Raw genomic sequence first — 27415 nt, 5'->3', positions numbered from 1 at the left:
GTGTCAGGAGTCTGTCCCTGCAGTTACCAGTGAACTGTTCCCAAAGGAGAGCGCCCCAGTGTGACTTCCTCATTTTTCTCATTTCACAAGCTCTCTCAAAAGCTGTGAACCATTTGGGGAAGTCCTCACCTTCCTCAAATTTGGGGAAAATCCAATTGGAGGTTTTGGGATCATAAGATTGCTCTTTGTCCCTATTTATTAAGTTGCTGCCACCATTGATGGAAGCTAAGCCCATCTCTGCTCTTTCTTTTTCTAGAGCCAGGAGTCTGGTCTCTAGGTCTAATCTTTTGGCTCACTAAGAGTTTGGTCTCTTCATTGAGGCTGTCCTCGGTGGACTCAGAAGCACCTGTGTGGGATCTAGGTGCTGTGAGTGGGAGTCAGGGGGACAAGGGGCCCTGTTCTCCCTGGGAGGTGAGGGGGGTTGGCAGTTATCCTCATCCCCTGCATCTTCTTCCCCATCTAAGAGGTCTTCACCTTGCTCGGAGGGGTGGTCCTCAGCATACCCTGCCAACAGCTCCTGGGGCTTTTGTTTGGAGGGATGGGAACCCATGGTAATGTTTTTAGGTTTACCTAGAGACCTTAACTCCCTAAATTCTAAATGGAGTTAAGGGGTGAGGTTGAACTCCTCAACCATGTTCTCTATGTCATTTGGTATGTTCTCACTCTTAACAGTTGGGTTCTTGTTAAGAGACATTCTAAAAATAAAATTCTAACCCCTCTTACCCCTAACTATGGTGAGTTTTTATTTTTCTGAGAAATTCTAAAGGGACTTAACCAAGGCCCTAAAAGACTTTTAATAATTTGTAAAAAAAAAAGTCAATTAAAAAAATTCTGAATTCTAAAGACAGTTTAGGAATTCTGTTGTGTGATCAGGTGTTGACCAAGTCAGTCCAACATATGCAAAGTTGTATGAAAATGATTTGTTTCTCTATCTTGATTCAGTCTATTTCTCAATTTCACCCTTTGACATATAATTTAATACTGTTTGACATCATGGGTCGTAAATTACCAAAAAATGGGTAATGAAATTCAAAGTTGTTCTGAGCAGGGTTCCCCAAAAAATTTATTGCCCGGGGCCCCAAACATCCTTAATAGGACCCTGGTCCCACTTTATGCAAAGGGTAAGCTTAATCCATTGGATGAAGGAGGTGAATGACAAGGCAACCATAATGGTAAATGGAGTGAAAGAATATATGCAGGATTATGAGTTAGAGGGTAAATAAACCGGGTTTGGGGAGGTGCAAGACTGGCTCACTCTTGGGGGTGGGGGCACAGGGACAACAGGGTCAGACAGGCACAGTGCCGGCAAGGTCTAGCACAACACAGCTGGTACACGAACCCCATGTGCTTTCCCAATGACACTAGTATCAACTACCTGCAGACCAACATGCCAATCAACATTTCCATCCACACTCAGTTTCTCTCAACACAAAAGAACGACCATAATAGGACATAATGTTGTCCAAAATGATTAGCTACGATTCATCAGTGGTGAAGCATGAAAAGAAATTCATACTCCAAGTGCCAGTGTACTCTGGGCCAAGCATGAAAAGCAGGGAAAGGACTCTGTCAGGATATGGGTATTTTAGCTTTCTATAACTTGTACCCATTTTCTCATAATACCATTTGAGTTGTGTTCACGGAGTAATACCAATGTTAAGTCCCTGTGATTAGTTTTGTCTGTCTCTCTGCATAGGGGAGCTCATCAGCAATGGAGCTAGGTGAGAATATAAACAAAGTGTGACCTGCTCCTCATCGGGCATGAAAATAATAGAGGCGCCATTCACTTGAAAACCCTATGTCTTTTTGCAAAGGGAAACATGCATGGGAGGAGATGCGGTTTAGGCTCTATTTGGTCGGATGTGCAGTTTGGCTACCTCTTGATCAAATTGTGTTAACCGAAGGGAAGATTACTTAATTGCTTTGTTCCTCAGTTTACTTATTGTCATATTCGGGAACAAAGAGAAAATATGCTAAAAAAACAGTCTGAAGCACTGGACCGTGTACTATGATTTTAATCTTTACCCCAAAACCATGGTCCAGTGCACTTCTCTGGATAAAAGTTACCTTGTGTGACCGTGGTGATGATCCCTGCAGTTCTCCATTGATTGGGTCTTGACATTGATCCATATCAGGACTTGTGAGTTTGGAATATATACTAAAGCTCTCTTAAATGTCTGTACAGCATACTGGAGGCACTTTTCACATATGTGAGAAAGTGGTTCTGTATATACTGTTCCCAAATAGGTACAGTGTGTACAGAGTCCACAGTCCCCAGAGGTTTGGCAGAGGCTAAAGTTAGATATAACCTTACTCTTTAAAGTGGTAGCTTGGTCGAGCAGTAAGGCAGTATCTGAGGACAGTGTAAAGCATTTGTTGTACACATTCAGTCAGCAAATGGTCTCACACACTCAATAACTAAACTCTAGGCCACTGTTACTCATAGTACGGCCCGTGGGCCACCAGCGGCCCGGCAAGCCTTCCTTGGCGGCCCGGCAAGCCTTCCTTGGCGGCCCGAGGACCTTGCAGACATCACCTGTGTTTAAAAAAAAAAAAAAATTAAATAGTGTTAGCAAACACTGCCGGGTGCAGCAGCCCGGACTCTGAGACTCTGCTCTGTGGGGGCCGGGGGATTCCAGTGATTGTCAAAGTGGAGATGCAGGGGCCTAAGAGGTGAAATACAACAAAGCTTTATTAACATGTAAATGGTCTTTTAAAGACCTGTGAAGTACTTGGGTGCGGCTGTGTGTGCGCGCTGGGAAGCTGTCTCAGTGAGGCTGTGCGCGGGCGCTGGGAAGCTGTCTCAGCCCAGGCTGAGGGCTGACACACACATGGGGTTTGATGACAGAGAGTGACGGAGGGAGAGGGAGGGAGACAGAGGGTGACAGAGAGGTGCAGTCTGGGTGAGACAGAGGGTGTGAGACAGAGGGAGAGGGAGGGAGGGAGAGGAAGGGAGACAGAGAGAGGGAGGCAGAGAGGGAGACGGAGGGAGGGAGACGGAGGGTGACAGAGGAAGGGAGGGAGAGAGACAGGGAGGGAGAGAGACAGGGAGGGAGAGACAGAGGGATGGAGACAGACGGAGGGAGAGATAAAGGGTGACACAGAGGGAGGGGGAGAGAGACGAAGAGAGAGGGAGACGGAGGGAGAGAGACGGAGGGTGAGGGAGGGAGACAGGGAGGGAGACAGAGAGAGAGAGACAGAGGGAGAGAGAGGGAGGAAGAGAGACAGGGAGAGATAGAGGGAGGGAGACGGAGGGAGGGAGACGGAGGGAGGGAGACGAAGGGAGGGAGATGGATGGATGGAGGGAGGGAGATGGATGGATGGATGGATGGAGGGAGGGAGATGGATGGAGGGAGGGAGATGGATGGATGGATGGAGGGAGGGAGGGAGATGGATGGATGGAGGGAGGGAGATGGAGGGAGAGAGATGGATGGATGGAGGGAGGGAGGGAGAGGGAGGGAGAGAGATGGATGGATGGAGGGAGGGAGAGAGAGAGGGAGAGGGAGGGAGAGAGACAGAGGGGGAGGGAGACGGAGGGTGAGGGAGGGAGAGAGACAGAGGGGGAGGGAGACGGAGGGTGAGGGAGGGAGACAGGGAGGGAGACAGAGAGAGAGGGAGAGAGAGGGAGGAAGAGAGACAGGGAGAGATAGAGGGAGGGAGGGAGACGGAGGGAGGGAGACGAAGGGAGGGAGACGAAGGGAGGGAGATGGAGGGAGATGGATGGAGGGAGGGAGATGGATGGATGGAGGGAGGGAGGGAGATGGATGGAGGGAGGGAGATGGAGGGAGAGAGACAGAGGGTGACAGGGAGGGAGACGGAGGGAGAGAGACAGAGGGTGACAGGGAGGGAGACGGAGGGAGGGAGGGAGACGGAAGGAGGGAGGGTGACGGAGGGAGAGGGAGGGAGGGAGACGGAAGGAGGGAGGGAGACGGAGGGAGGGAGGGAGGGAGACTGAGGGAGAGGGACGGAGGGAGACGGAGGGTGACAGGGAGGGAGACGGAGGGTGAGAGGGAGGGAGGGAGACAGAGGGAGGGAGAGGGGGACAGGGAGGGAGACAGAGGGAGAGGGAGGGAGAGAGACATGGAGAGATAGTGGGAGAGAGAGAGAGACGGAGGGAGGGAGACAGAGGGAGGGAGAGGGGAGATAGGGAGCGGGGGTGGAGGGGGGGGAGAGAGAGCGAGAGAGAGGTGTGTATGCCGGGTCTGGTGGCTCAGTGGACGAAGGCGTCTGCTGCAGGGACCTGAGTTCAACCTCATGGTCACTTTTTTTTTTGCTTTAGCCCCGCCCCCACCGGTGCGGCCCTCGGCAACAAACCACACTGTAAATTTGGCCCCCGAGAGAAAGCTTGTGAGTACCCATACTCTAGGCCAATGGTTTATATAAAAAAATATATGTCTGTTTTATTTTAGAACCAACAATAGGTATTAAAATATATTTCTCAGATTGAGATGCTTTAGGTAAATACTTTTGCAGTATGCAATTGACATTTTTAAATACTGGTTACAGGTTGTTGCAATAGGCAACACAATTTCAAACACAATAATGCATTGAGCTCAATGGAAGTTTTACGTTATTTGCAATAGATTACTTTCAGGATTACTTTTGTAACTCCAGGACTGGATCCTAGATTCAGTCCTGGGACAGTTTTTAGAAACAAGTGATAAAAGTCGACTTAGGTACTGTTATGATTTTTAGGCAATATTTTGCTATTTTAAAAGTTGACAGAAGAAATTTAATAGAAAACAGTCAACGATTCCCTATGGGAGAAAATTCAAGTTGCAGGTATAGTATGTTCTCGTTACTTTTGTAATGCAGTACTGGGCTCCTAGACTCAGTACTGGGACCTCTATCTAAAACAGGTAAGTAATTATGTTTTCACAGCTGGTACGATTTTTAAAGAATATTTGAAGTTTGCAAAAATCGACACTTAGAAGAAATTTCACAGAAAAACAGTCAATGATTTCCTATGGAAGAAAATTGGGTTACTGGTAAGTACGGTTGTGAATATGTTTCAGGGTCAGTGCTGGGCACCAAGATCCAGCACTGGGATCTCTCCTAATAGCAGGTGAGTATTTTCGTTTTTGTTACTCGGTTGATTTTTGGTGACTATTTTAAGTTTTAGAAACTCCACACTTAGAAGAAATTTCAGACGAAACCAGTCAATTCTACCCTATGGAGGAAAATTGGGTTATCGGCTTTTGGGTAAGTATTCGACTGGCAGAGTAAAGGTTCTGGGCACAGACTCTGGGGGTCTCCCAGGGTCAGGTAGGTACAGTTGTTACACCCTCCGCGGCACAGGGGCAGCCGGTTGCAGTGTGAGTTAGGCCCAATGTTATCCCATGGGAGGCAGGGAGGCCTTGATTTGTGGCTGCTGACTAGCAGGCCACGCGGCTGTGGGAGCTGGGCTCCTGGTCACTTGCTCAGGGCAAATGGGGAAGTAGATAAGTGTAGAGGTTACACTGCCAGGGCCACTCGGGCGGCTGGGTGCAGGGTGCTTTTGAGCCTTTCGGGCGCACAATGGTTTTCAGTGGGAAAGCTCCTGGTTGAACAAAGGCTGCAAGCTCGGGGACGAAGATTCTTCAGGTGCCACCACCACTTCGAGAGGTAAGTTGGGTAGTTGGAGGATAGGTAGGTATCCAGGAGTTGGGCACAGGGGGCCGCAGGGCGCCAGGTGCAGGGGTGCCTTTTGGTGTCGGGAAATCTTACACTCTGTTGATCGCGGTTGGGGGGTACCTGGTTCTGAGGCTGCAGGCGTGGTCAGGAGCGTCGAGGTGAGTCCTTGGGTGCCGGATTCGGGGTCACAGTCGCTGTGGGGACGTCCTCGGGGTCTTAGTTCACTCCGGCACAGGCCAGGCTTGGCGGGTGCAGCGTCTGCAGGGTTTTCGGTTACGGGCTGATGCCAGGGGTTAGAATCTGGTTTTGAGCAGAGCCTCTGCTCATGGGAGTCCCATGTGCTGAGAGCCAAAAGGTAGCCAGGTCCTCCGGTGTTTGTGAGGTTGCTGGCCACAAGAGGTGCCGGGTTGTAGCAGGAGCAGGTTCGAGGGTCGACAGGCCGGTAGGGCTGTGGCAAAAGCAGTTGGTGTATTCCTCTTCTTAGCAGCTGCACGGCAGGTCTTCTTTCTTCTTGCTCTTCTTTGTTTTTCGGAATCTGGAATCTAAGGAAGGAAGGTTCAGGGTGCCCCTAAATACTAGATTTAGGGGTGTTACAGGTAGGTAAAGGGCAGGGACCAATGTATCCCTGCCCTGGGGTGGGTACACTCCCTATCCTGCCCCTCTCCTGTGGAAGGGGGGGCAGTAGCCTAGTCCTGATTGGGCAGGGCCTCCCATCTTCAAGATGGCAAGCGCCCGGAGATGTGCTTCACATCGCCTCCCCCACCTGAGGGGTGGGGTTGGCAGGCTGGCACATCCCCTGTCCTTATTTGGGGTTTACGGCCAGGCTTCCCGCCAAAGTGGGGGCAGCAAATGGCCTGGGGAAGCTCACAGAGGCGGCATGCCTTTGAAGCTTCCCCCTGTCCATCCTGGGGGAGGAGTCCTAGCACCTCGCCCAGGATGTGCATTGTTGCAGGCCCAGGAGAGCTGGGGCTCTCCTACCCAGGGGTCCAGCAACATGCCTGCTGTGTGGCAGCCTAGGCACCCTCCCAGACCAGACATGGATTGTAGGTTAGGTTTCAGGGGGCATCTCTAAGATGCCCTCTGGGGTGCTTGGTACATTAAATCCTACACTGGCATCAGTGCAGGTTGAATGTGCTGATAAGTTTGGTACCAAACTTCAGTCTTCAGTGTTGCCATTATGGGGCTGTGGAGTTCGTGTTTGACGAGCTCTCAGCACCATGTACTCTTAAATGGCAGCACTGCACTTACAGTGCCCAGAAATGGACCTGGGTACTGTAGGGGCACAGGGCTCATGCTCCTGTGCCCACACCACTGGCACAGGGCACCCAGCTAGAGGGGTGGCTGATGTATGCCAGGGCAGTGTAGGTGGTGGGCATGGCACACAGGGATGTGTGCCATGTCGACTCTTTGTTTTATCTTGTACCCAGACACTCAGCCTGCAAGGGCAATGTGTGTGTGTTAGGGTGCAGGGCCTCTAAGGGCGGCACAATAAGTGCTGCAGCCCTTAGAGGCCTTCCCTGGTCACAAGGCCCTGGGTACCTAGGGTACCATTTACCAGGGGCTGACATGTGGCCAGGGTTTGCCAATTTGGGTTTGAGGTTTTTAGGGAAGGAACATAGGCCCTGGGCACCTGATTGGCAGGAGTCCAGGGCACACTCAGTCAAAGTACATTCAGCAATTCAGCAAAAAGTGGGGGCATACCATGCAAGAAAGATGGCACTTTCTCACAACATATATATAGACAAGTATATCTATACATCAGCTTCACAAAATGAAGATGGTGTATGGCAAGAAAGCAGTAAATATGCCGTCTGATCAGTCTTTCTACACAACATTTAGCCTGCAGGATGCTAGTGATTACCAAGCTACATTCATTAAGTAAAGTATGTGCTCTAATTGTAGCATGTCTTCTAGTTGTGTGAGCAGTTGTCCCCGTTAAAGCACACATTTAAGGAAGGTAATCAGACATTGCAGATGACTCCCCACACTTCTGCTACATACTGGGTAGCACATTAAGGATAATGGGGCGACCCGGTTTCCCTCAGAACCTGGGTGTTGGTAATATAGAAAACGATTGGTTGTGTTGGGTGATACAATTGCTGTGATAAATGTATTCAATATAAGAGAAAAGGTGTTTCCCACTTCCTTTTAAACAATAAATGAAAAAACTATTTCAATTGAGAACGCACCAGGAAAACACAGGGAGAGTTGATTTACTCTTTTATATTTTAAGAAGCATTGAATATTAAATGTCTGTCACAAATACAAGTAAATTGCGAAAATACAAAGGGGACTATTGTGAAAAGGTGAGTGGTGAAGTGGACAGTACACTATATACAAAACATACATATGTGACATAAATTGCAAGAATTGTTGAATTTCTGTCCTGTCTCGTTTTTTAACACATGTAATGCAAGACCCAATACTGATTGAGTACTGGTCAAGAGAACTGTGTAGGGACATGTGTGATGGGAAAGTGTCGACGTTTCGACCCTGGACACGGCACGGAATGGTAAGCGTCATTGCCGATCTTCCTCCGGACTATGAAGGGAGGGGTGGAGAGCCAAAAAGTCAAAACGTAGTGGGGATCCAATATTTGTCTCCAAAATGTAAATTCAAATAGTTTGTTTCAGTCGCAATGCATCATTAGTGCGAATTCTTCCTAATTGGAAAGGCTTAAATTTCTCCACCATCAGGTTGGAGTCTTAAACGTGGGCAATGCACAGCAACACACAACATCCACCAGCCGGTTGGAGTCCTGTGCTACAGCCTTCACTTTGTAAAAGCAGCCAAGAAATAAAGTTGAGTGCTTCAGAGCAACGTGCTTCTGTTCTTTCTCCAAGGATTTATTGCATACTGGGTTTCAACAACTGGTCTTGTGGATGGTAGTGAAAACTGAGATGGGAGCGGTTTCCTTAGATCGCAGTGCTAGCATTCATTCCGTGTTCTTCCAGACAGACCCTTTCTTCTGCGTGTGACATGTCCAAGAGAAGATAGTGGTGTTGTGTTGTATCTGGCTTGGCAGTTCGGGCTGGACTGTTCCCATGAGGCACAGGGTCAAGACTGCTTTGCATATGGCCAGGTCTAAACTGGGGTGGCATGGTGAGCAAAAGAATGATGTATTTAACCCAGATCTCTTGACTGCGGGTGAATGTTTTGATTTGTTCTGCATTCCGTCCATCAAATGTGTGTCTTTTGCTTTCTTGCCCTAAGTGCGCCAGGTATGCCCAGACGTGGGTCCTGGGCTCACTGTGCCAGTGGAATCAAGCTATCCCGGCTGATATGGGGTGAAACCCCGAAACCGGTCCTCGGATGCTTGTTTCTAGTCCAGGGAGGACCTGGCTTGGCAGTTCGGGCTGGACTGTTCCCATGAGGCACAGGGTCAAGACTGCTTTGCATATGGCCAGGTCTAAACTGGGGTGGCATGGTGAGCAAAAGAATGATGGATTTGACCCAGATCTCTTGACCGGGGGTGAACGTGTTGATTTGTTCTGCATTCCGTCCATCAATTGTGTGTCTTTTGTGTTGTATCAAGAGTCAGAAACATCCCAATAGGCCCTTTTGTTACCTCTTGACTCCGTTAGGAAGAGCTAACCCCGTTTGGATATTGTATAGAACAAATTCAGGTTAGTTCTGATGCAGGGTGGCCTTTGGGTTGTAATAGTGATAGGTGAAACTAACCCAGTCTGTGTTATAAAGGAGGATTAAACTTGCCCAGTTTTTGCTCCCACTGATATTCAAACAAGTAAGCGGGTTGAGGTGTTAATGACATTGGATGAAACTAGACCATTTTTGTTCTTTATATCATTTAATCAAAGTAACCCTATTTGGGTCATATTGAAATTAGAGCTTGCCTGGTTTTATGTCTTAATGTAATCTTGAAATTACCCAGATTTAGGTGTATTGATGGGTGGAATTAATTCACTTTGGGTAAGGATGATGGATGAAAAATCCATTTTGAGTTGTAATGCTCTCGTGAGGATATTTCTAGTCTGGGTCCATTAATAGTTTGCATTTATCCAGCTCAGTAGATGCTGTAAAATCACTTATATTGCATTGTACTGTCATTGAATGGAATTATCCCAGTATAGGCCCAATTTTAGACTTAATGGAATTTGATTGAAATAAACACAATGCAGGTCAATAGGATACAGCTTCAAACTAGTGCCTTAAACCACCAAACTTGTCTCTTAACCTAGGATACTTCTGTTCCTTTCAGGGCCGTTGTGATGTGAACCTAAGAAATAACCGCAACCAGTCCTCACTGCATCTGGCAGTGACGCAAGGCCATGCAGGGTTGGTGCAGCTCTTGGTGCGGGAGGGTGCAGATGTGAATGCAGAGGACGAGGATGGTGATGCACCCCTGCACATCGTCCTAGAGCGGCAGCAACTTATGTCCATTATGGCTGAAAGCGAGGGCTCCTCCCTTTTCGCAAAGGTAAGGATGTGGGAAAGGGAGAGATCTCCAGAGATTTTAAGTGGTACATAAGACTCCTGTCTTCAAACGTCTGTTGTTTGGGTGGTAATTCAACTAAAAGCTTTGTTTTTGTGAATCGAGGAACATCCTGTGGAATGAATAGGCGTATTGCGCACAGATCCTATTGCGTCTAATAAGCTGTATCAGTTCGAGACCATTCAACACGGAGACTGACAATATCATTAATATCTGGTCGATATAACTTAGCTCTCACTTTAATTGTACTCAGCTGTTGGTTTAAACAGCTGTTTCCCCTGTTAAATGTTAAAGAATCACCTAATGGATGAAACAGTAACATACATTAGACTGGGATTAGCAGGTCACAGTCACCCTTGGCGAAGAGAGGTTGTCATGGAGGGTGGGTTGGATCTGGCTGCATCATACAACTATCATTCAGCTATCTTCTCCCGCATCTCCCCTTCCTTTCTTCTCCAGCTTCAGGCTTCTGGATTGCTTGGGAACATGGAGCTGAATGTAGGGAGTGCCATCGCTTGTTTCCTTGCCCAGGCTGGGGCTGATATCAATTATGCCAACCACAGGGGGAAGACCCCACTCGACCTCATCACAGATGGGAGGATTGTGCAGCTCATCAAGAACTTTTCACAGAAATTCAGGCATGGGTCTTGGTGTCTTTGTTTTTTCTTTTCTTCTGATTACTCTATAGCAATGTATATTGAGCTAGTGTACGTTTGTGGGTGCTCTGTGTCAATTAAGCAGCTCTTTCATACCTAGATATTATTTTACACCAAACTTGGTTGGAGAAGAACTGCTTCTAGCAGCAACAAATAGTCTTAATTCAAGAAGCCATATCAAGTCTGTCCCACAGATGCTCACCTCATGTGCATGCCAACAGCATATTCATTTGAAGTCATTAGAAGCCTCCCAGCAGTCACTAGTCCTGTAAACCCCAAGGCTGGTTATAATTCCGATTCATGGTTTAACTTGGTAACAGCTTACCTGAAAAGAAAGGCAATTGTGATGTCAGCAGAGGAATGTGTGGTATTGGGATGTACAAAAAGCAGAGAGTTGTTTGTCACAATAGAATAAATGGTTTTGCCATATCACTAAAACAAATTGTGACTAGGAATGGCATTAAAAGACTAAGATCCCTCTAAAACCGATGTTACTGAAGGGAATTGAGGGATAGTGATATCAGTAAAGAGAGGTAGGTTTGCAGTGTCGCAGAAGAGAGGGGTCTGCAGTGTCGATGAAGAAGATAATGTTTGGAGCAACTTAATTGCTGATATTTTTAATTCCTATGAGATCCTGCCTCGTGTTTGAGCCTTGTAAAGTATGACAGTGAGTTAAGAATTTTTAACAAGCACTATGCTCTACCCTCCACATAAAAAAAAATATATATATTCTTGAAGTAAAAATATTTTTCATAATTTCAGGGAACAGCAGCAGGTTCCGATGGAAGGTTCTGGTGTAAGCTGCAATCTCCGGCGTGTTCACACAACTCCAAATACCATGACAAACCTCAGTATGCCGATCAGTCCAACGAACCCCACGGAGTGCCTGGTGTGCTCAGAGCTCACCCTGCTCATCCACTTCTTGCCGTGCCAGCATAGCCTCGTGTGTGAAGGTATGTGCACATCCTTTGCTAGTCAGTGGGTGACGAGTATGGCACGGTCATTCTGACTACAAGTTGGTAAATTAATGAGCATCATAGGTTTGCTCTTCAGTGGCCCTGATTTTTGAGGTTTTGGATTGAAAAATGTTTCATTTGTTTTATTGTCAAACGTATAACTTTTAGATCTTAGTGTCGCTTCAAACTATGTTTTAATGGTAGTCTAGTCGAATGTGTTTCTAAGAGATACTTTTAACCACAGATTCCTCAATTCTTGAATAGCCCCCATGCTTCAGACTGCAGATGGAGAATTATTTCAGTAGTGTCCCCATTCACTGGTGGGTGGCGTTATCGATTTACACCACCCTGAAAGTGACACAGATCTGTCCCATTTAAGTGCCACCCCAGCATGCTGATGCCAGTTCCTTTCTTCCAGCACTTCCTGATGCGGGTCAGGAGCTTGGCTCCCATCTTTTGTTGATCTTCGACATTTCCAAATTGTGTGTTTGTGTGCATGCTGTCCCCTCTAAGAACTACAGGCTTTAATACATGCCAAAACTGCTGCAAGCAGGTGTAAGTCGCGGACCCCCACGTGGTGTGCCTTTGATGCCTGGGCACCAGTCACGACTTTGAGTGGTCTGACCAATGTGCTCCCATGCACCCAAAAGGCGATCCGACACCAGGAAGTGAAGCTGCATTTCACTGACCGTAGGAAGTAGTCACATACATCGCACAGATCCCTTTCTCGCTCCAAGTCCCTTACCACTCCACTTCACACTCAAAATCTTTGGATAAGTGTTATATAGTTACTTGCTCCATGCATTTATATTGAGTGGAATCTTTTTTACTTTAACATTACCTGTAAGTGATTGGCTCTTGTAAAGGTTCCATTTCCTAGTCTGGGATTGAATGGTCCATAATGTATGGATGTGTCCTGATTTGAACTTGAATTAAAAGAAATTCATAATACTGGCCATGTGTAGAATTAATGCTGGTGACAAGTGGACTCCGTGATATCATCAGGCATCAATGTGAAAACTTCCAGACAAACTTTAGGAGACATCATATCTCATGTCAACTGTCAAGGACAGTCACACCTGATTCCCTCGCAGAGGCTTACATTGATTGGAATGATCTACGCTCCCGGACAGTAGAGCTGAAGACCTTTCCTCCACTGCAGGAGTATGGGAATTTCAGGTAGTGATCCCGATGTTTCAGAATTGGTCTAGGGTCTCGTGTGGATAGCTCTGAGGCTTCTTGGTCTCCTGGCCTCGTGCATCCTGCTTGTCCGCAATGCCAGGCGGGACACGTGGACCCTGCAGGAGAACCTAGATACAAATGGATAAAGCATGAAGGTTGCCTCTCCGACTCACTTCAGATCTTGGGAGAAACAGACCTGGATCTGGGTAGTTGCTGACCTATCCCTAATTGTCCTGACACAGACTGTTTTCCCTTCCTGACCCTGAGCTCACAGTTTTGATGGATGCATTGCAACTCAGGATAACGGGGGGTCATCTAGGGGAGGTGGATAGCAGAGACCGCTTGGCTCCAACAGAGAATCAGCTCCACCTTAGTCTACTGGAGTTATAGGCCATTCTCTGTGCCCTGCATGCTTTCAAGTATCTGGTTCGCACGGACACCACCACCGCCATCTGGTACTGCAAAAGTAGTTCAGAGCGGGGTCATGGGTCCTGTGCAAAGAGCTTTACTTCTGTGGAGGTGCCTAGAGCAGCAGTACATTTTGTCAGGGGTCTTTCAATGCCAGAGCGGACCAGCTGAGCAAACGTCGTCTGGCAAATCACAAATGACATCTGCATCCTGAGGTGGCGCAGGGCATATTCCATCAGTGTGGGGAGTCTTGCCTAAATCTATTTGCCATTGTCAAGAATGTGCAGTATCAACCATTTTGCACTTAGAGTTTCAGCCAGAGAACTTGTTAGGAGGTGCATTCCTGCTGGAATGGAAAAGGGTATCCCTTGCGGCCACTACCTCTCCTACCCCAAGTTCTGAAGTTCAAGAAGGACCATGCCAAAGTAATCCTAATTACGCAGGGCAGGCCAGGAGAGTGTGGTACCCTGAACTCCCTAGCATGAGCATCTGTCCTCCGATCAGCCTGCCACATTAGGGAGGATCTTCCATCTCAGCAACAAGGCAGTGTCCTTCATCTGAACCTACACCTCCACCTGTCGAGATTGAGCAGCGGCAATCGACTGCATTTAGGTTACTGACCAAAATGGTTGATGTCCTCCTTGCTGCTAGACACCCTTCCATGAACTCTATTTATGAAGAGCACTGGGGCTAACTTTTTGCCTGGCTTGGTGACTGAAACACTGACCAATTTCAAGACTAACCATCAGACATTCTTTTGTGTGTCCTTTCTTTAGCCTGCAAAGCCTTCCAGTGGGCACTGTTAAAGATTATTTGTTGGCCCTTTAGGACAGTCTGCGTTCACATGACCAGCTGCCCTGTTTTAAATCACCACGTGTGATGTGGCTCTTTAAAGACTCGAAATGCATGTTCCGCACCCCCAAATCGGTTGTGGGTCCTTGGCATGGATTTGAAATTTCTTACGTGTACGCTCTTTATGCCTTAGCATAGTTGCTTGCTGCTTCTCTTGACCCTGAAAACTGTCTTCCTATTGTAATTATGTCAACTAGTCACACACGTCAACTGTAATCACATAAATGCACTTCTCCTACACTACCTTCTTTCTGAACAAATTGATGCTGAAGACTCGATCGGTCTTCTTCCTAGTTGTTGTGACCCCTATCCACAGTTGGCAAACAGTCACTATACCAGTGTTGTTTGCTCCCCCACACCTTTTTAAGGAGGAGAAACTCCATCAGTTGGACCTCCAAAATGGCTTTGGATTTTTATCAGAACGCATCAAGTCGATGGACAACTCTGTGGGTTTTTTCTATAATGAAGAAGGGGATGTAGGAAAGTGGCTCTGTATATACTGTTCCCAAATAGGTACAGTGTGCACAAAGTCCACAGTCCCCAGAGGTTTGGCAGAGGCTAATGTTAGATATAACCTTACTCTCTAAAGTGGTAGCTTGGCCGAGCAGTAAGGCAGTATCAGAGGACAGTGTAAAGCATTTGTTGTACACACACAGTCAGCAAATGGTCTCACACACTCAAGAACTGAACTCTAGGCAAATGGTTTGTGTATAAAAATATGTAGTTGTTTTATTTTAGAACCAACAATAGGTATCAAAATATACTTTCTCAGATTGAGAGGCTTTAGATAAATACTTTTCAATAGGCAATAGACTTTGGATGCAATTGATACAGTTGTTGCAATAGGCAACACAATTTCAAACACAATTATACATTGAGCTCAATGGGAATTTCTAGTAAAATGCAATAGATTACTTTTTGGATTACTTTTCTTACCACAAGACTGGATCCTAGATTCAGTCCTGGGACAGTTCCTGTAAACAGTTGAGTAAAAGCGTTTTGGTTACAGTAGTGATTTTCTAGCTCAGTGTTGGATCCTGGCTCCAGCACTAGGGTACCACCTGTAAGCAGTTGAGAGAACATGTTTGTTATATAGGCGATTCTTAATGAGTATTTGTAAGTTTGCAAAATTGACACTTAGAAGAAATTTCACAGAAAAACAGGCAATGGTTTCCTATGGAAGAAAATTCAAGTTACAGGTAAAGTATGTTCTCGTTACTTTTGTAATCCAGTGCTGGGCTCCTAGGTTCAACACTGGGACATCTATCTAAAATAGGTAAGTAATTACGTTTTCACAGTTGGAGTGATTTTTAAAGAATATTTGTAGTTTGCAAAAATCGACACTTGAAAGAAATTTCACAGAAAAACAGTCAATGGTTTCCTATGGAAGAAAATTGAGTTAGCGGTAAGTATGGTTGTAATTACTTTTCAGGGTCAGTGCTGGGCACCAAGGTCCAGCACTGGGATCTCTCCTGATAACAGGTGAGTATTTTCGTTTTCGTAGTTTGGCTAATTTTAGATGAATATTTTAAAGTTTCAAAACTCGACACTTAGAAGAATTTCCAAGTGAAACCAGTCAATGTTACCCTATGGAAGAAAAGTGAGTTATCGGCTTTTGGGTTAGTACTCGACTGGCAGAGTTAAGGTTCTGGGCATAGACTCGGATGTCTCCCAGGGTCAGGTAAGTACAGTTGTTACCCCCTCAGGGGCAGCTGGGTGCAGAGTGAGTTAGGCCCAATGTTATCCTATGGGAGGCAGGGGGCCTGTGGTTGGTGGCTGCTGGCTAGCAGGCCACACAGCTGTGGGAGCTGGGCTCCTGCTCACTTGCTCAGGGCAAATGGGGAAGTACGTTAGAGTAGAAGTTGCACTGCCAGGGCCACTCGGGCGGCTGGGTGCAGGGTGCTTTTGAGTCGTCGGGCGCTCAATGGATTGCAATGGAGAAGCTCAAGAACGAACAAAGGCTGCAAGCTCGGGGACGAAGATTCTTCAGGTGCGACCACCACTTCGAGAGGTAAGTTGGAGGATAGGTAGGCACCCAAGAGTTGGGCACAAGGGGCCGCAGGGCGCCGGGTGCAGGGTGCCTTTTGGCGTCGGGAAATCTTACCCTCTGCTAGTCGTGGTTGGAGGGGTCCCTGATTCTGAGGCTGCAGGCATCGTCAGGAGCGTCGAGGTGGGTCCTTGGGTGCTGGATTCAGGGTCACAGTGCGCTGGGGGGGATGTCCTCGTGGTCCTGCTCCACTCCGGCACAGGCCGGGCTTGGCGTGTGCAGGGTTTGCGGTTCCTGGCTGATGTCAGGGGTCAGTTACTTGCTTTGAGCAGTACCACTGCTCATGGGAGTCCCAGTTGCTCAGAGTCACAAGGTAGCCAGGTCCTCCAGGGTTTGCGAGGTTGCTGGCCACTGGAGATGCCGGGGTTTAGCAGGTTCGAGGGTCGACAGGCCGGTAGGGCTGGGGGCCAAAGCAGTTGGTGTCTTCCTCTTGTTGGCAGCTGAACGGCGGGTCTTCTTGTTCTTCTTTGCTGTTTCGGAATCTGGATCTAAGGAAGGAAGGTTCAGTGTGTCCCTAAATACTAGATGTAGGGGCGTTACAGGTAGGTAAAGGGCAGGGACCAATGGGTCCCTGCCCTGGGGTGGGTACACCCCCTATCCTGCCACTCTCCTGTGGGAAGGGACAGTAGCCTAATCCTGATTGGGCAGGGCTCCCCATCTTCAAGATGGTGAGAGCACGGGGATGTGCTTCACCTCGCCTCCCCCACCTGAGGGGTGGGGTTGGCAGAGGCTGGCACACCCCCTTTCCTCACTTAGCTTTTCCCCGACGATCTTCCCGCCAGAGAGGGGGTCAGAACCGGTGGGGGCCAGTTGCTGAGTACAGCAAGTGGCCTGGAGAAGCTCACAAAGGAGGCATGCCTTTGAAGCTTCCCCTGCCCATCCTGGGGGAGGAGATCTAGAACCTCACCCAGGATGGGCATTGTTGCAGGCCCAGAAGAGCGGATGGCTCTCTACCCAGGGGTCCAGCAGCATGTCTGCTGTGTGGCAGCCTAGGCAGCCCCTCAGACAAGACGTGGATTATAGGTTAGGTTCAGGGGGCAACTCTAAGTTGCCCTCTGTCTTGCATCTTACAGTAAATCCCACACTGGCATCAGTGTGGGTTTACTGTGCTGAGAAGTTTGATACCAAACTTCTCAGCCTTCAGTGTAGCCATCATGGTGCTGTGGAGTTAGTGTTGACGACCTCCCAGCACCATATACTCTTAATGGCAGCACTGTACTTACAGTGCCCAGGAATGGACCTGGGTACTGTAGGGGCACAGGGCTCATGCACCTGTGCCCACACCACTGGCATAGGGCACCCAGCTAGAGGGGTCACTGAGGTATGCCAGGGCAGTGTGTGTTGTGGGCATGGCACACAGGGATGTGTGCCATGTCGACTTTTTGTTTTGTTCTGCACCAAGACACTCAGCCTGCAGAGGCAGTGTGTGTGTGTCAGGGTACAGGGCCTCTAAGGGTGGTACAATAAGTGCTGCTGCCCTTAGGGGCCTTCTCTGGTCACAAGGCCCTGGATACCTAGAGTTCCATGTACCAGGGGCTGACATGTGACCAGAGATGCCAATTGGGTTTTGGGTGTTAGGCAGTTTTTAGGGAAGGAACACAGGCCCTGAGCACCGGATTGGCAGGAGCCCAGGGCACACCAAGGAACAGTGCATCAGTTATCAGGCAAAAAGTGTGGGGGGGGGGTGGTTACTGCAACAGAAACTCACTTCCTTACAGGGGGAATGTGAGAAAGTGCCATCTTTCTTGCATGGTATGCCCCCACTTTTTGCTAAATTGCTGAATGTACTTCGATTGAGTGTACCCTGGGTTCCTGCCAATCAGGTGCCCAGGGCCTATGTTCCTTCCTTAAACCACACAAACCCCAAATTGGCAAACCCTAGCCACATGTCAGCCCCTAGTAAATGGTACCCTAGGTACCCAGGGCCTTGTGACCAGGGAAGGCCTCTAAGGGCTGCAGCACTCATTGTGCCACCCTCAGAGGCCCTGTACCCTTACACACACACACTGCCCTTGCAGGCTGAGTGTCTGGGTGCAGGACAAAACAAAGAGTCGACATGGCACACATCACTGTGTACCATGCCCATCACCTACACTGCCAAGGCATATGTCAGCCACCCCTCTAGCTGGGTGCATTACGCCTATGGTGTGGGCACAGGAGCAGGAGCCCTGTGCCCCTACAGTACCCAGGTCCATTCCTGGGCACTGTAAGTGCAGTGCTGTCATTTAAGAATACATGGTGCTGAGAGCTTGTCAAACACGAGCTCCACAGCACCATATTGGCAACACTGAAGCCTGGGAAGTTTGGTATCAAACTTCTCAGCACATTGAACCCACACTGATGCCAGTGTAGGATTTAATGTACTAAGCACCCCAGAGGGCATCTTAGAAGATGCCCCCTTACAGCTAACTTGCAATCCACGTCTGCTCTGAGGCTGCCCAGGCTGCCACACAGCAGACACGTTGCTGGACCCCTGGGTGGGAGAGCCCCTGCTCTCCCGGGCCTGCAACAATGCACATCCTGGGTGAGGTGAGAAATCTCCTCCCCCAGGATGAGCAAAGGGAAGCTTCAAAGGCATGCCGCCAGTTGGAGTTTCCCCAGGCCACTGCAACCCCCCACTCTGGCGGGAAGCTTGGCCGGAAACCCCATACAAGGACAGGGGATGTGCCAGCCTGCCCACCCCACCCCTCAGGTGGGGGAGGCGAGGTGAAGCACATCTCCGGGCTCTCGCCATCTTGAAGATGGGAGGCCCTACCCTATCAGGATTAGGCTACTGCCCCCCTCCCACAGGAGAGAGGCAGGATAGGGGGTGTACCCACCCCAGGACAAGGACCCATTGGTCCCTGGCCTTCATCTACCTGTAACGCCCCTAAATCTAGTATTTAGGGGCCCCCTGAACCTTCCTTCCTTAGATTCCAGATAGAAAAACGACAAGAAGAGCAAGAAGAACAAAGACCTGCCCTGCAGCTGCTAAAAAGAGAAGAAGACACCAACTGCTTTGGCCCCAGCCCTACCGGCCTGTCGACTCTCGAACCTGCACCAGCGCGGCATCCCTCGTGGCCAGCAACCTCACCAACCCCGGAGGACCTGGCTACCTTTTAGCTCTAAGCCCCTGGGACTCCCACGAGTAGAGGCTCTACTCAAGAAACCTACTTGCTATCCCTGGCACCAGCCCGGGACCGCGGACCCAACACACTCTGCACCAGCCAAGCCTGGCCAGTGCCGGAGTGGACAAAGACCCAGAGGACGACCCCACGGCGACTGTGACCCAGAGTCCGGCACCCAAGGACCCCCCTCGACATCCCGGAAGAAGCCTGCAGCCTCAGAACCAAGTGCCACCCCAGCCGCGATCAACCAGAGGGTAAGATTCCCGACGTCAAAAGGCACCCCTGCACCCGGCGCCCTGCGACCCCCTGTGCCCAATCCCGGGGTACCCACCTAACCTACAACTACCCAACTTACCTCTCGAAGTGGTGGTGGCACCTGAAACATCCTCGTCCCCGAGCCTGCAGCCTCTTTCCAAACCGGAACATTCCCATTGATTTCCATTGAGCGCCCTAAGGCTCAAAAGCACCCTGCACCCAGCCGCCCGAGTGGCCCTGGCAGTGCCCTCTCTACACTAACCTACTTCCCCACTTGCCCTGAGTAAGTGACCAGGAGCCCAGCTCCCACAGCCGCGTGGCTTGCCAGACAGCAGCCACCAACCAAGGCCCCCCTATCCCTCATAGGATAACATTGGGCCCAACTCTCTCTGCACCCGGCCGTCCTGAAACCGCTGAGGGTGAACCAACTGTACCTACCTGACACTGGGGGACCCCTGAGTCCATGCCCGGAATTTCAACACTACCAGTCGAGTACTTACCCTTAAACCGCTAACTTCATTTTCCTCATAGGGTAACATTGACTGGCTTTTTCTTCAAAAATCTTCTAAGTGTGAACTTTTCAAAACTGCAAAAATTCACCAAAAATCAGCCAAGTGACAAAAACGAATTTACTCACCTGCTCCTAGGTGAGCTCCCAGTGCTGGATCTTGGTGCCCAGCCCTGACTCTGAAAAGTGTTCACAACTATACTTACTTCTAACTCATTTTTCTCCCATAGGAAACCATTGTCTGCTTTTCTGTGAAATTTCTTCTAAGTGTCTACTTTTGCAAATTTGAAATATTCTTTTAAAATCGTACCATTTCTGCAAACGAAATTACTTACCTGCTTTTGATAAGGACCCCAGTCCTGGGTCTAGGCACCCAGTCCTGGATTACTAAAGTAACGATAAAGTACTCTACCTGCAATTTGAATTTCTTGCCATAGAGATCCATTGAATGTTTTCTGTGAAATATTTTCTAAGTGCTAACTTTTGAAATAGCTAAATATTATTTAAAAATCATTACAGTTATTAAGTCGACTTTCATCACTTGATTCTGAATACTGACCCCAGGCTGGTTCTAGGATCCAGACCTGGAATTCCAAAAGTAATCTGAAAAGTAATTTATTACAAATAACCTGAATTTACCATTGAGCTCAATGCATTGTTATGTTTAGGAAATAGGATTGTTTATTGCAACCAACTGTGACTGTTTACACAAATTTATTGCTTGAAACAAAAGTATTTATATTCAACCTCTCATTCTGAGAAAGTATATTTTTACCCCCTTGTGGTTCTAAAAATAAAACAAGCATATATTTTATATATACAAATCATTGGCCTAGAGTTCAGTTATTGAGTGTGTGAAACCATTTGCTGACTGAGTGTGTACAATAAATGCTTTACACTGTCCTCTGGTACTGCCTTACTGCTCGACCAAGCTACCACTTTTGAGAGTAAGGTCATACCTAACTTTGACCTCTATCAGCCTCTGGGGGACTGTGGACTCTGTACACCCTGTACCTATTAGGGAACAGTATATACAGAGCCACTTTCTCACATTGGTGGATCAGCGGTGGGATACAAACTTGCATTTGTTGGACTACTTGGTTACCATCTGATCACACGACAGAACTCTTAAAAATTGCCTTTAGAATTCTGATTGGTTTTTCCAAAATTACTAAAAGTCTTGCTAGGGCCTTGCTTAAGTCCCATTAGAATTTTAGAAAAATAAAAGTCACTATAGTCAGGGTAGAGGGTTAGAACTGTCAGGTTAGAATGTCTCAAACAAACCCAGCTATTAGTGATAATAACAACATGGACCTGGTGGAGGAGCTCGACCTCACACCTTACTTACACTTGTCTTTCAAGGAATTGAGGTCCTTATGTAAACTCAAAAATTTACAAATGGGTCAGCATCCATCCAAACAAGGGCTCCAGGAGCTCCTGGCTGAGTATGCTAAAGACCACCCATCTGAACATGGTGATGGCCAGTCAGATGAGGAAAGGGAAACAGGGGAGGAGGACAGCAACCTCCCCATACTATTCCCTAGGGAGGAGATGGCACCCATACCCTCCAACTCAAGACATAGCATCTGGGCACCTAGAGACCACACAGGTGGCTCTGGTCCCAGAGACAACACTGGGGGACCCCCCAGTGAAGAGGACAGCCTTGTGAGGCTGGCCAAAAGAATAGATCTAGAGTCCAGGCTCCTGGCTCTAGAAAAGGAAAGGAGAGAGATGGGTTTAGCACCCATCAATGGTGGCAGCAATAATAAAAACAAGGATAGGGAGGAAACTTCTGACCTTAAAATCCCCAAAGGGATTGTCCCTAAATTTGAGGAAGGTGATGATATCACCAAATGGTTCACAGCCTTTGAGAGGGCTTGTGATATCAGGAAAGTAAAGAAACCTCTCTGGGGGGCACTCCTGTGGGAACTGTTCTCTGGTAACTGCAGGGACAGGCTTCTGACTCTCTCTGGGCCAGAAGCAGGATCCTATGACCTCATGAAGAAAGCTCTGATTGAGGGATTCGGATTCACCACTGAGGAGTATAGAATTAGATTCAGGGAGGCTCACAAAACCCAGACCCAGTCCTGGATTGATTTCGTAGATTTCTCAGTGAAGACACTGGATGGTTGGTTAGCTGGACATGGTGTGCAGGATTTTACTGGATTGTACAATTTATTCATGAAGGAACATATTTTGAGTAACTGCACAAATGAAAAGTTGCATCAGCATTTGGTAGACCTAGGTCTAATTTCTCCCCAAGAATTGGGAAAGAAGGCAGACCACTGGGTCAAGACTAGGGTGACCAAGACAACCACTGGGGGTGACCAAAAGAAGGTGGTCACAAAACCTCCCCAGGGGAAAGGTGGTGAGAATCCCCAAGATAAAAAGTCTGAGTCTTCCAAAGGGCCCCAAAAACCTGTTCAGGTGGGTGGGACCCAAACTACTCCCTATGTGCCCCAACCATATAGGGGGAAGAACTTTGATCCCTTAAAGGCCTGGTGTAATACCTGTAAGAAGCAGGGACACCTAACTGTATCTTGCCCCCAAAACAAAGTCCCTAAGGCACCCAGTACAGCCACTCCTGGGGCAGCAAGTATACAAATGGGATCAGAGGTGTACCCTGAGCAAATCTGGGAACACACTGAAGCAAGTTTAGTCTCCTTGGGAGAAGTGGAGTTTGCCACTGTGGCTGTGTGGCCCCCCAACTTAAAGAAATACTTACAGTACCCCTGGGTAAATGGAACTAGGGTAGAAGCTCTGAGGGATACAGGTGCCAGTGTCACTATGGTGAAAGACACACTGGTTTCCCCTGAGCAATACTTGATTGGGAAGTCTTACCCAGTCACCAACGCTGACAGTGTCACCACTAGTCATCCCATGGCCATGGTAACATTAGGCTGGGGGGGGTTACTGGCCTGAAACAGGTAGTGGTCTCTCCAAAGTTGCCAGCTGCATGCCTGCTTGGAAATGATCTGGAAACCTCAGCCTGGGCTGAAGTTGAGTTAAAGGCCCATGCAGCCATGCTGGGCATCCCTGAATTGGTGTGTGTGCAAACCAGAGCACAGAGCAAGAGGAAGGGTGAAAAAGTAGGTATGGAGCCTGGAATAATGGCCCAACCAACCAAGAGGAAGGGCAAGGAGACTGGGGGACCAGCTTCTGTACAGCCAAACACTCAGAACCCCTCTCCCCCTGGAGAGGATGTAGATACCCCTGAGGGAACTGAGTCCATGGAGCTTGACCCTTACCAGGTTGAACTCTTGGGCCCAGGGGGACCCTCTAGGGAAGAGCTGTGCCAGGGCCAGCGAGACTGTCCCACTCTTGAAAGCCTGAGACAACAAGCTGCTTCAGAAGCCAGGGGAGATGTCAGTGGTACCCACAGAGCTTATTGGGAAGAGGGATTACTGTATGCTGAGGCAAGAGACCCCACTCCTGGAGCCACCAGGAGGGTGGTAGTGCCACAGAAGTACAGGGAGTTCCTCCTAACTTTGGCTCATGACATCCCCCTAGCTGGACATCTGGGGCAATCCAAAACTTGGGAAAGGTTAGTGAGTCACTTTTACTGGCCCCAGATGCACCAAAAGGTGAAGGAGTTTGTCAGCTCCTGTGTTACCTGTCAGGCCAGTGGCAAGACAGGTGGCCACCCAAAGGCCCCCCTCATTCCACTACCAGTGGTGGGGGTCCCCTTTGAAAGGGTAGGTGTGGACATTGTGGGTCCACTTGAACCTCCCACAGCCTCAGGGAACAAATTCATTCTAGTAGTAGTGGATCATGCTACTAGGTACCCTGAAGCAATTCCACTTAGGACTACTACAGCTCCTGCAGTAGCCAAGGCCCTCCTGGGTGTCTTCACCAGGGTGGGTTTTCCTAAGGAGGTGGTTTCAGACAGAGGTTCCAACTTCATGTCTGCTTACCTAACACACATGTGGAAAGAGTGTGGAGTGCAGTACAAGTTTACTACACCCTACCACCCACAAACCAATGGCCTTGTTGAGAGGTTCAACAAGACATTGAAAGGTATGATCATGGGACTCCCTGAGAAACTCAAAAGGAGGTGGGATGTCCTGTTACCATGCTTGCTTTTCGCTTACAGGGAAGTGCCACAGAAGGGAGTAGGTTTCTCACCCTTTGAACTTCTGTTTGGTCATCCTGTAAGGGGACCACTATGTCTTGTAAAAGAGGGCTGGGAGAGGCCTCTTCAGGAACCCAAACAAGACATAGTGGACTATGTGCTTGGCCTAAGGTCCAGAATGGCTGAGTATATGGAAAAGGCATCCAAGAACCTTGAGGCCAGCCAGGAGCTCCAGAAGCACTGGTATGACCAAAAAGCTGCACTGGTTGAATTTCAACCAGGGCAACAGGTGTGGGTTTTGGAGCCAGTGGCACCAAGGGCTCTCCAAGACAAATGGAGTGGCCCTTACCCTATCCTAGAGAGAAAGAGTGAGGTCACCTATCTAGTTGACCTGGGTACTAGCAGGACACCCAAAAGGGTCATCCATGTGAACCGCCTTAAACTCTACAATGATAGGGCTGACATCACCATGCTGATGGTGACGGATGAAGAACAGGAAGCAGAGAGTGAGCCACTCCCTGACCTCCTATCCTACAGCCCAAAAGATGGGTCAGTAGATGGTGTGATTTTCTCAGACACCCTCTCTACCCAACAGCAGACTGACTGCAAGCAAGTCTTGCAACAATATGCTAGCCTCTTTTCCCTGACCCCTGGTCTGACAAGCTGGTGTACCCATGATGTGGACACTGGTGACAGTGCACCTGTCAAGAACAAAATCTATCGACAGTCAGATCAAGTCAAGGAAAGCATCAAAGCTGAGGTCAGCAAGATGCTGGAGTTAGGGGTCATTGAGCCTTCAGAGAGCCCCTGGGCTAGCCCAGTGGTTCTGGTCCCCAAACCTCATCAACAGGGTGAAAAGAGAGAGATGAGGTTCTGTGTGGACTATAGAGGGCTCAACTCTGTCACCAAGACAGATGCTCACCCTATCCCAAGAGCAGATGAACTGATAGACAAATTGGGGGCTGCCAAATTTCTCAGTACCTTTGACTTAACTGCAGGGTACTGGCAGATTGGCATGGCCCCAGGAGCAAAAGAAAAGACAGCATTCTCCACCCCTGATGGGCATTATCAGTTTACTGTGATGCCCTTTGGGTTAAAGAATGCCCCTGCCACCTTCCAGAGGTTGGTGAACCATGTCCTGGCTGGGTTGGAGTCCTTTAGTGCAGCTTATCTTGATGATATTGCTGTCTTTAGCTCCACCTGGCAGGATCACCTGATCCACCTTGGGAAGGTTCTAGAGGCTCTGCAGAGTGCAGGTCTCACTATCAAGGCATCCAAATGCCAGATAGGGCAGGGCACTGTGGTGTACTTGGGCCACCTTGTAGGTGGAGGCCAGGTACAGCCCTTACAACCCAAAATCCAGGCCATCATGGACTGGATAGCTCCAACAACCCAGACCCAAGTCAGGGCATTCCTTGGCTTGACTGGGTACTACAGGAGGTTTGTGAAGGGGTATGGGTCCATTGTGACCCCCCTCACAGAACTCACCTCCAAGAAAATGCCCAAGAAAGTTAACTGGACAGTTAGTTGTCAAAAGGCTTTTGACACCCTAAAAGAAGCAATGTGCTCAGCACCAATTCTAAAAGCTCCAGATTATGCCAAGCAGTTCATAGTGCAGACTGATGCCTCTGAGCTAGGGATAGGAGCGGTCCTATCCCAGACCAATGATGAAGGCCAAGACCAACCTGTTGCTTTTATAAGCAGAAGACTACTCCCTAGAGAGCAGCGTTGGAGTGCCATTGAGAGGGAGGCCTTTGCTGTGGTTTGGTCCCTGAAGAAGCTGAGGCCATACTTGTTTGGCACTCACTTCCTAGTTCAAACTGACCACAGACCTCTCAGATGGCTAATGCAGATGAAAGGGGAAAATCCAAAACTACTGAGGTGGTCCATCTCCCTACAGGGAATGGACTTTGAAGTGGAACACAGACCAGGGACTGCCCATGCCAATGCAGATGGACTTTCCAGGTTCTTCCACTTAGACAATGAAGACTCCATAGGACAAGGTTAGTCTCATCACCTTTCGTTTGGGGGGGGGTTGTGTGAGAAAGTGCCATCTTTCTTGCATGGTATGCCCCCACTTTTTGCTAAATTGCTGAATGTACTTCGATTGAGTGTACCCTGGGTTCCTGCCAATCAGGTGCCCAGGGCCTATGTTCCTTCCTTAAACCACACAAACCCCAAATTGGCAAACCCTAGCCACATGTCAGCCCCTAGTAAATGGTACCCTAGGTACCCAGGGCCTTGTGACCAGGGAAGGCCTCTAAGGGCTGCAGCACTCATTGTGCCACCCTCAGAGGCCCTGTACCCTTACACACACACACTGCCCTTGCAGGCTGAGTGTCTGGGTGCAGGACAAAACAAAGAGTCGACATGGCACACATCACTGTGTACCATGCCCATCACCTACACTGCCAAGGCATATGTCAGCCACCCCTCTAGCTGGGTGCATTACGCCTATGGTGTGGGCACAGGAGCAGGAGCCCTGTGCCCCTACAGTACCCAGGTCCATTCCTGGGCACTGTAAGTGCAGTGCTGTCATTTAAGAATACATGGTGCTGAGAGCTTGTCAAACACGAGCTCCACAGCACCATATTGGCAACACTGAAGCCTGGGAAGTTTTGGTATCAAACTTCTCAGCACATTGAACCCACACTGATGCCAGTGTAGGATTTAATGTACTAAGCACCCCAGAGGGCATCTTAGAAGATGCCCCCTTACAGCTAACTTGCAATCCACGTCTGCTCTGAGGCTGCCCAGGCTGCCACACAGCAGACACGTTGCTGGACCCCTGGGTGGGAGAGCCCCTGCTCTCCCGGGCCTGCAACAATGCACATCCTGGGTGAGGTGAGAAATCTCCTCCCCCAGGATGAGCAAAGGGAAGCTTCAAAGGCATGCCGCCAGTTGGAGTTTCCCCAGGCCACTGCAACCCCCCACTCTGGCGGGAAGCTTGGCCGGAAACCCCATACAAGGACAGGGGATGTGCCAGCCTGCCCACCCCACCCCTCAGGTGGGGGAGGCGAGGTGAAGCACATCTCCGGGCTCTCGCCATCTTGAAGATGGGAGGCCCTACCCTATCAGGATTAGGCTACTGCCCCCCTCCCACAGGAGAGAGGCAGGATAGGGGGTGTACCCACCCCAGGACAAGGACCCATTGGTCCCTGGCCTTCACCTACCTGTAACGCCCCTAAATCTAGTATTTAGGGCCCCCCTGAACCTTCCTTCCTTAGATTCCAGATAGAAAAACGACAAGAAGAGCAAGAAGAACAAAGACCTGCCCTGCAGCTGCTAAAAAGAGAAGAAGACACC

The 27415-nt window shown here is 48.9% G+C and overlaps 1 protein-coding gene across 15 annotated transcripts in view; it reads left to right on the top strand.

Annotated features, from left to right (window-relative positions):
• Positions 1–27415, top strand: part of MIB2 (MIB E3 ubiquitin protein ligase 2) — a 325069-nt gene that overhangs the window by 249374 nt on the left and 48280 nt on the right. For all 15 annotated transcript variants that reach the window (XM_085609519.1, XM_085609515.1, XM_085609505.1 and 12 more), the window contains 3 exons: positions 9833–10051; positions 10526–10704; positions 11485–11675. In XM_085609519.1, the coding sequence (XP_085465645.1) occupies positions 9833–10051; positions 10526–10704; positions 11485–11675 (589 nt within the window). The remainder of the gene's footprint in view (positions 1–9832; positions 10052–10525; positions 10705–11484; positions 11676–27415) is intronic.

Source organism: Triturus cristatus, chromosome 1_2 (assembly GCF_964204655.1).
Source record: "Triturus cristatus chromosome 1_2, aTriCri1.1, whole genome shotgun sequence".
NCBI classification, from domain to species: domain Eukaryota; kingdom Metazoa; phylum Chordata; class Amphibia; order Caudata; family Salamandridae; genus Triturus; species Triturus cristatus.
This window is presented reverse-complemented; position numbering and strand designations above follow the sequence as displayed.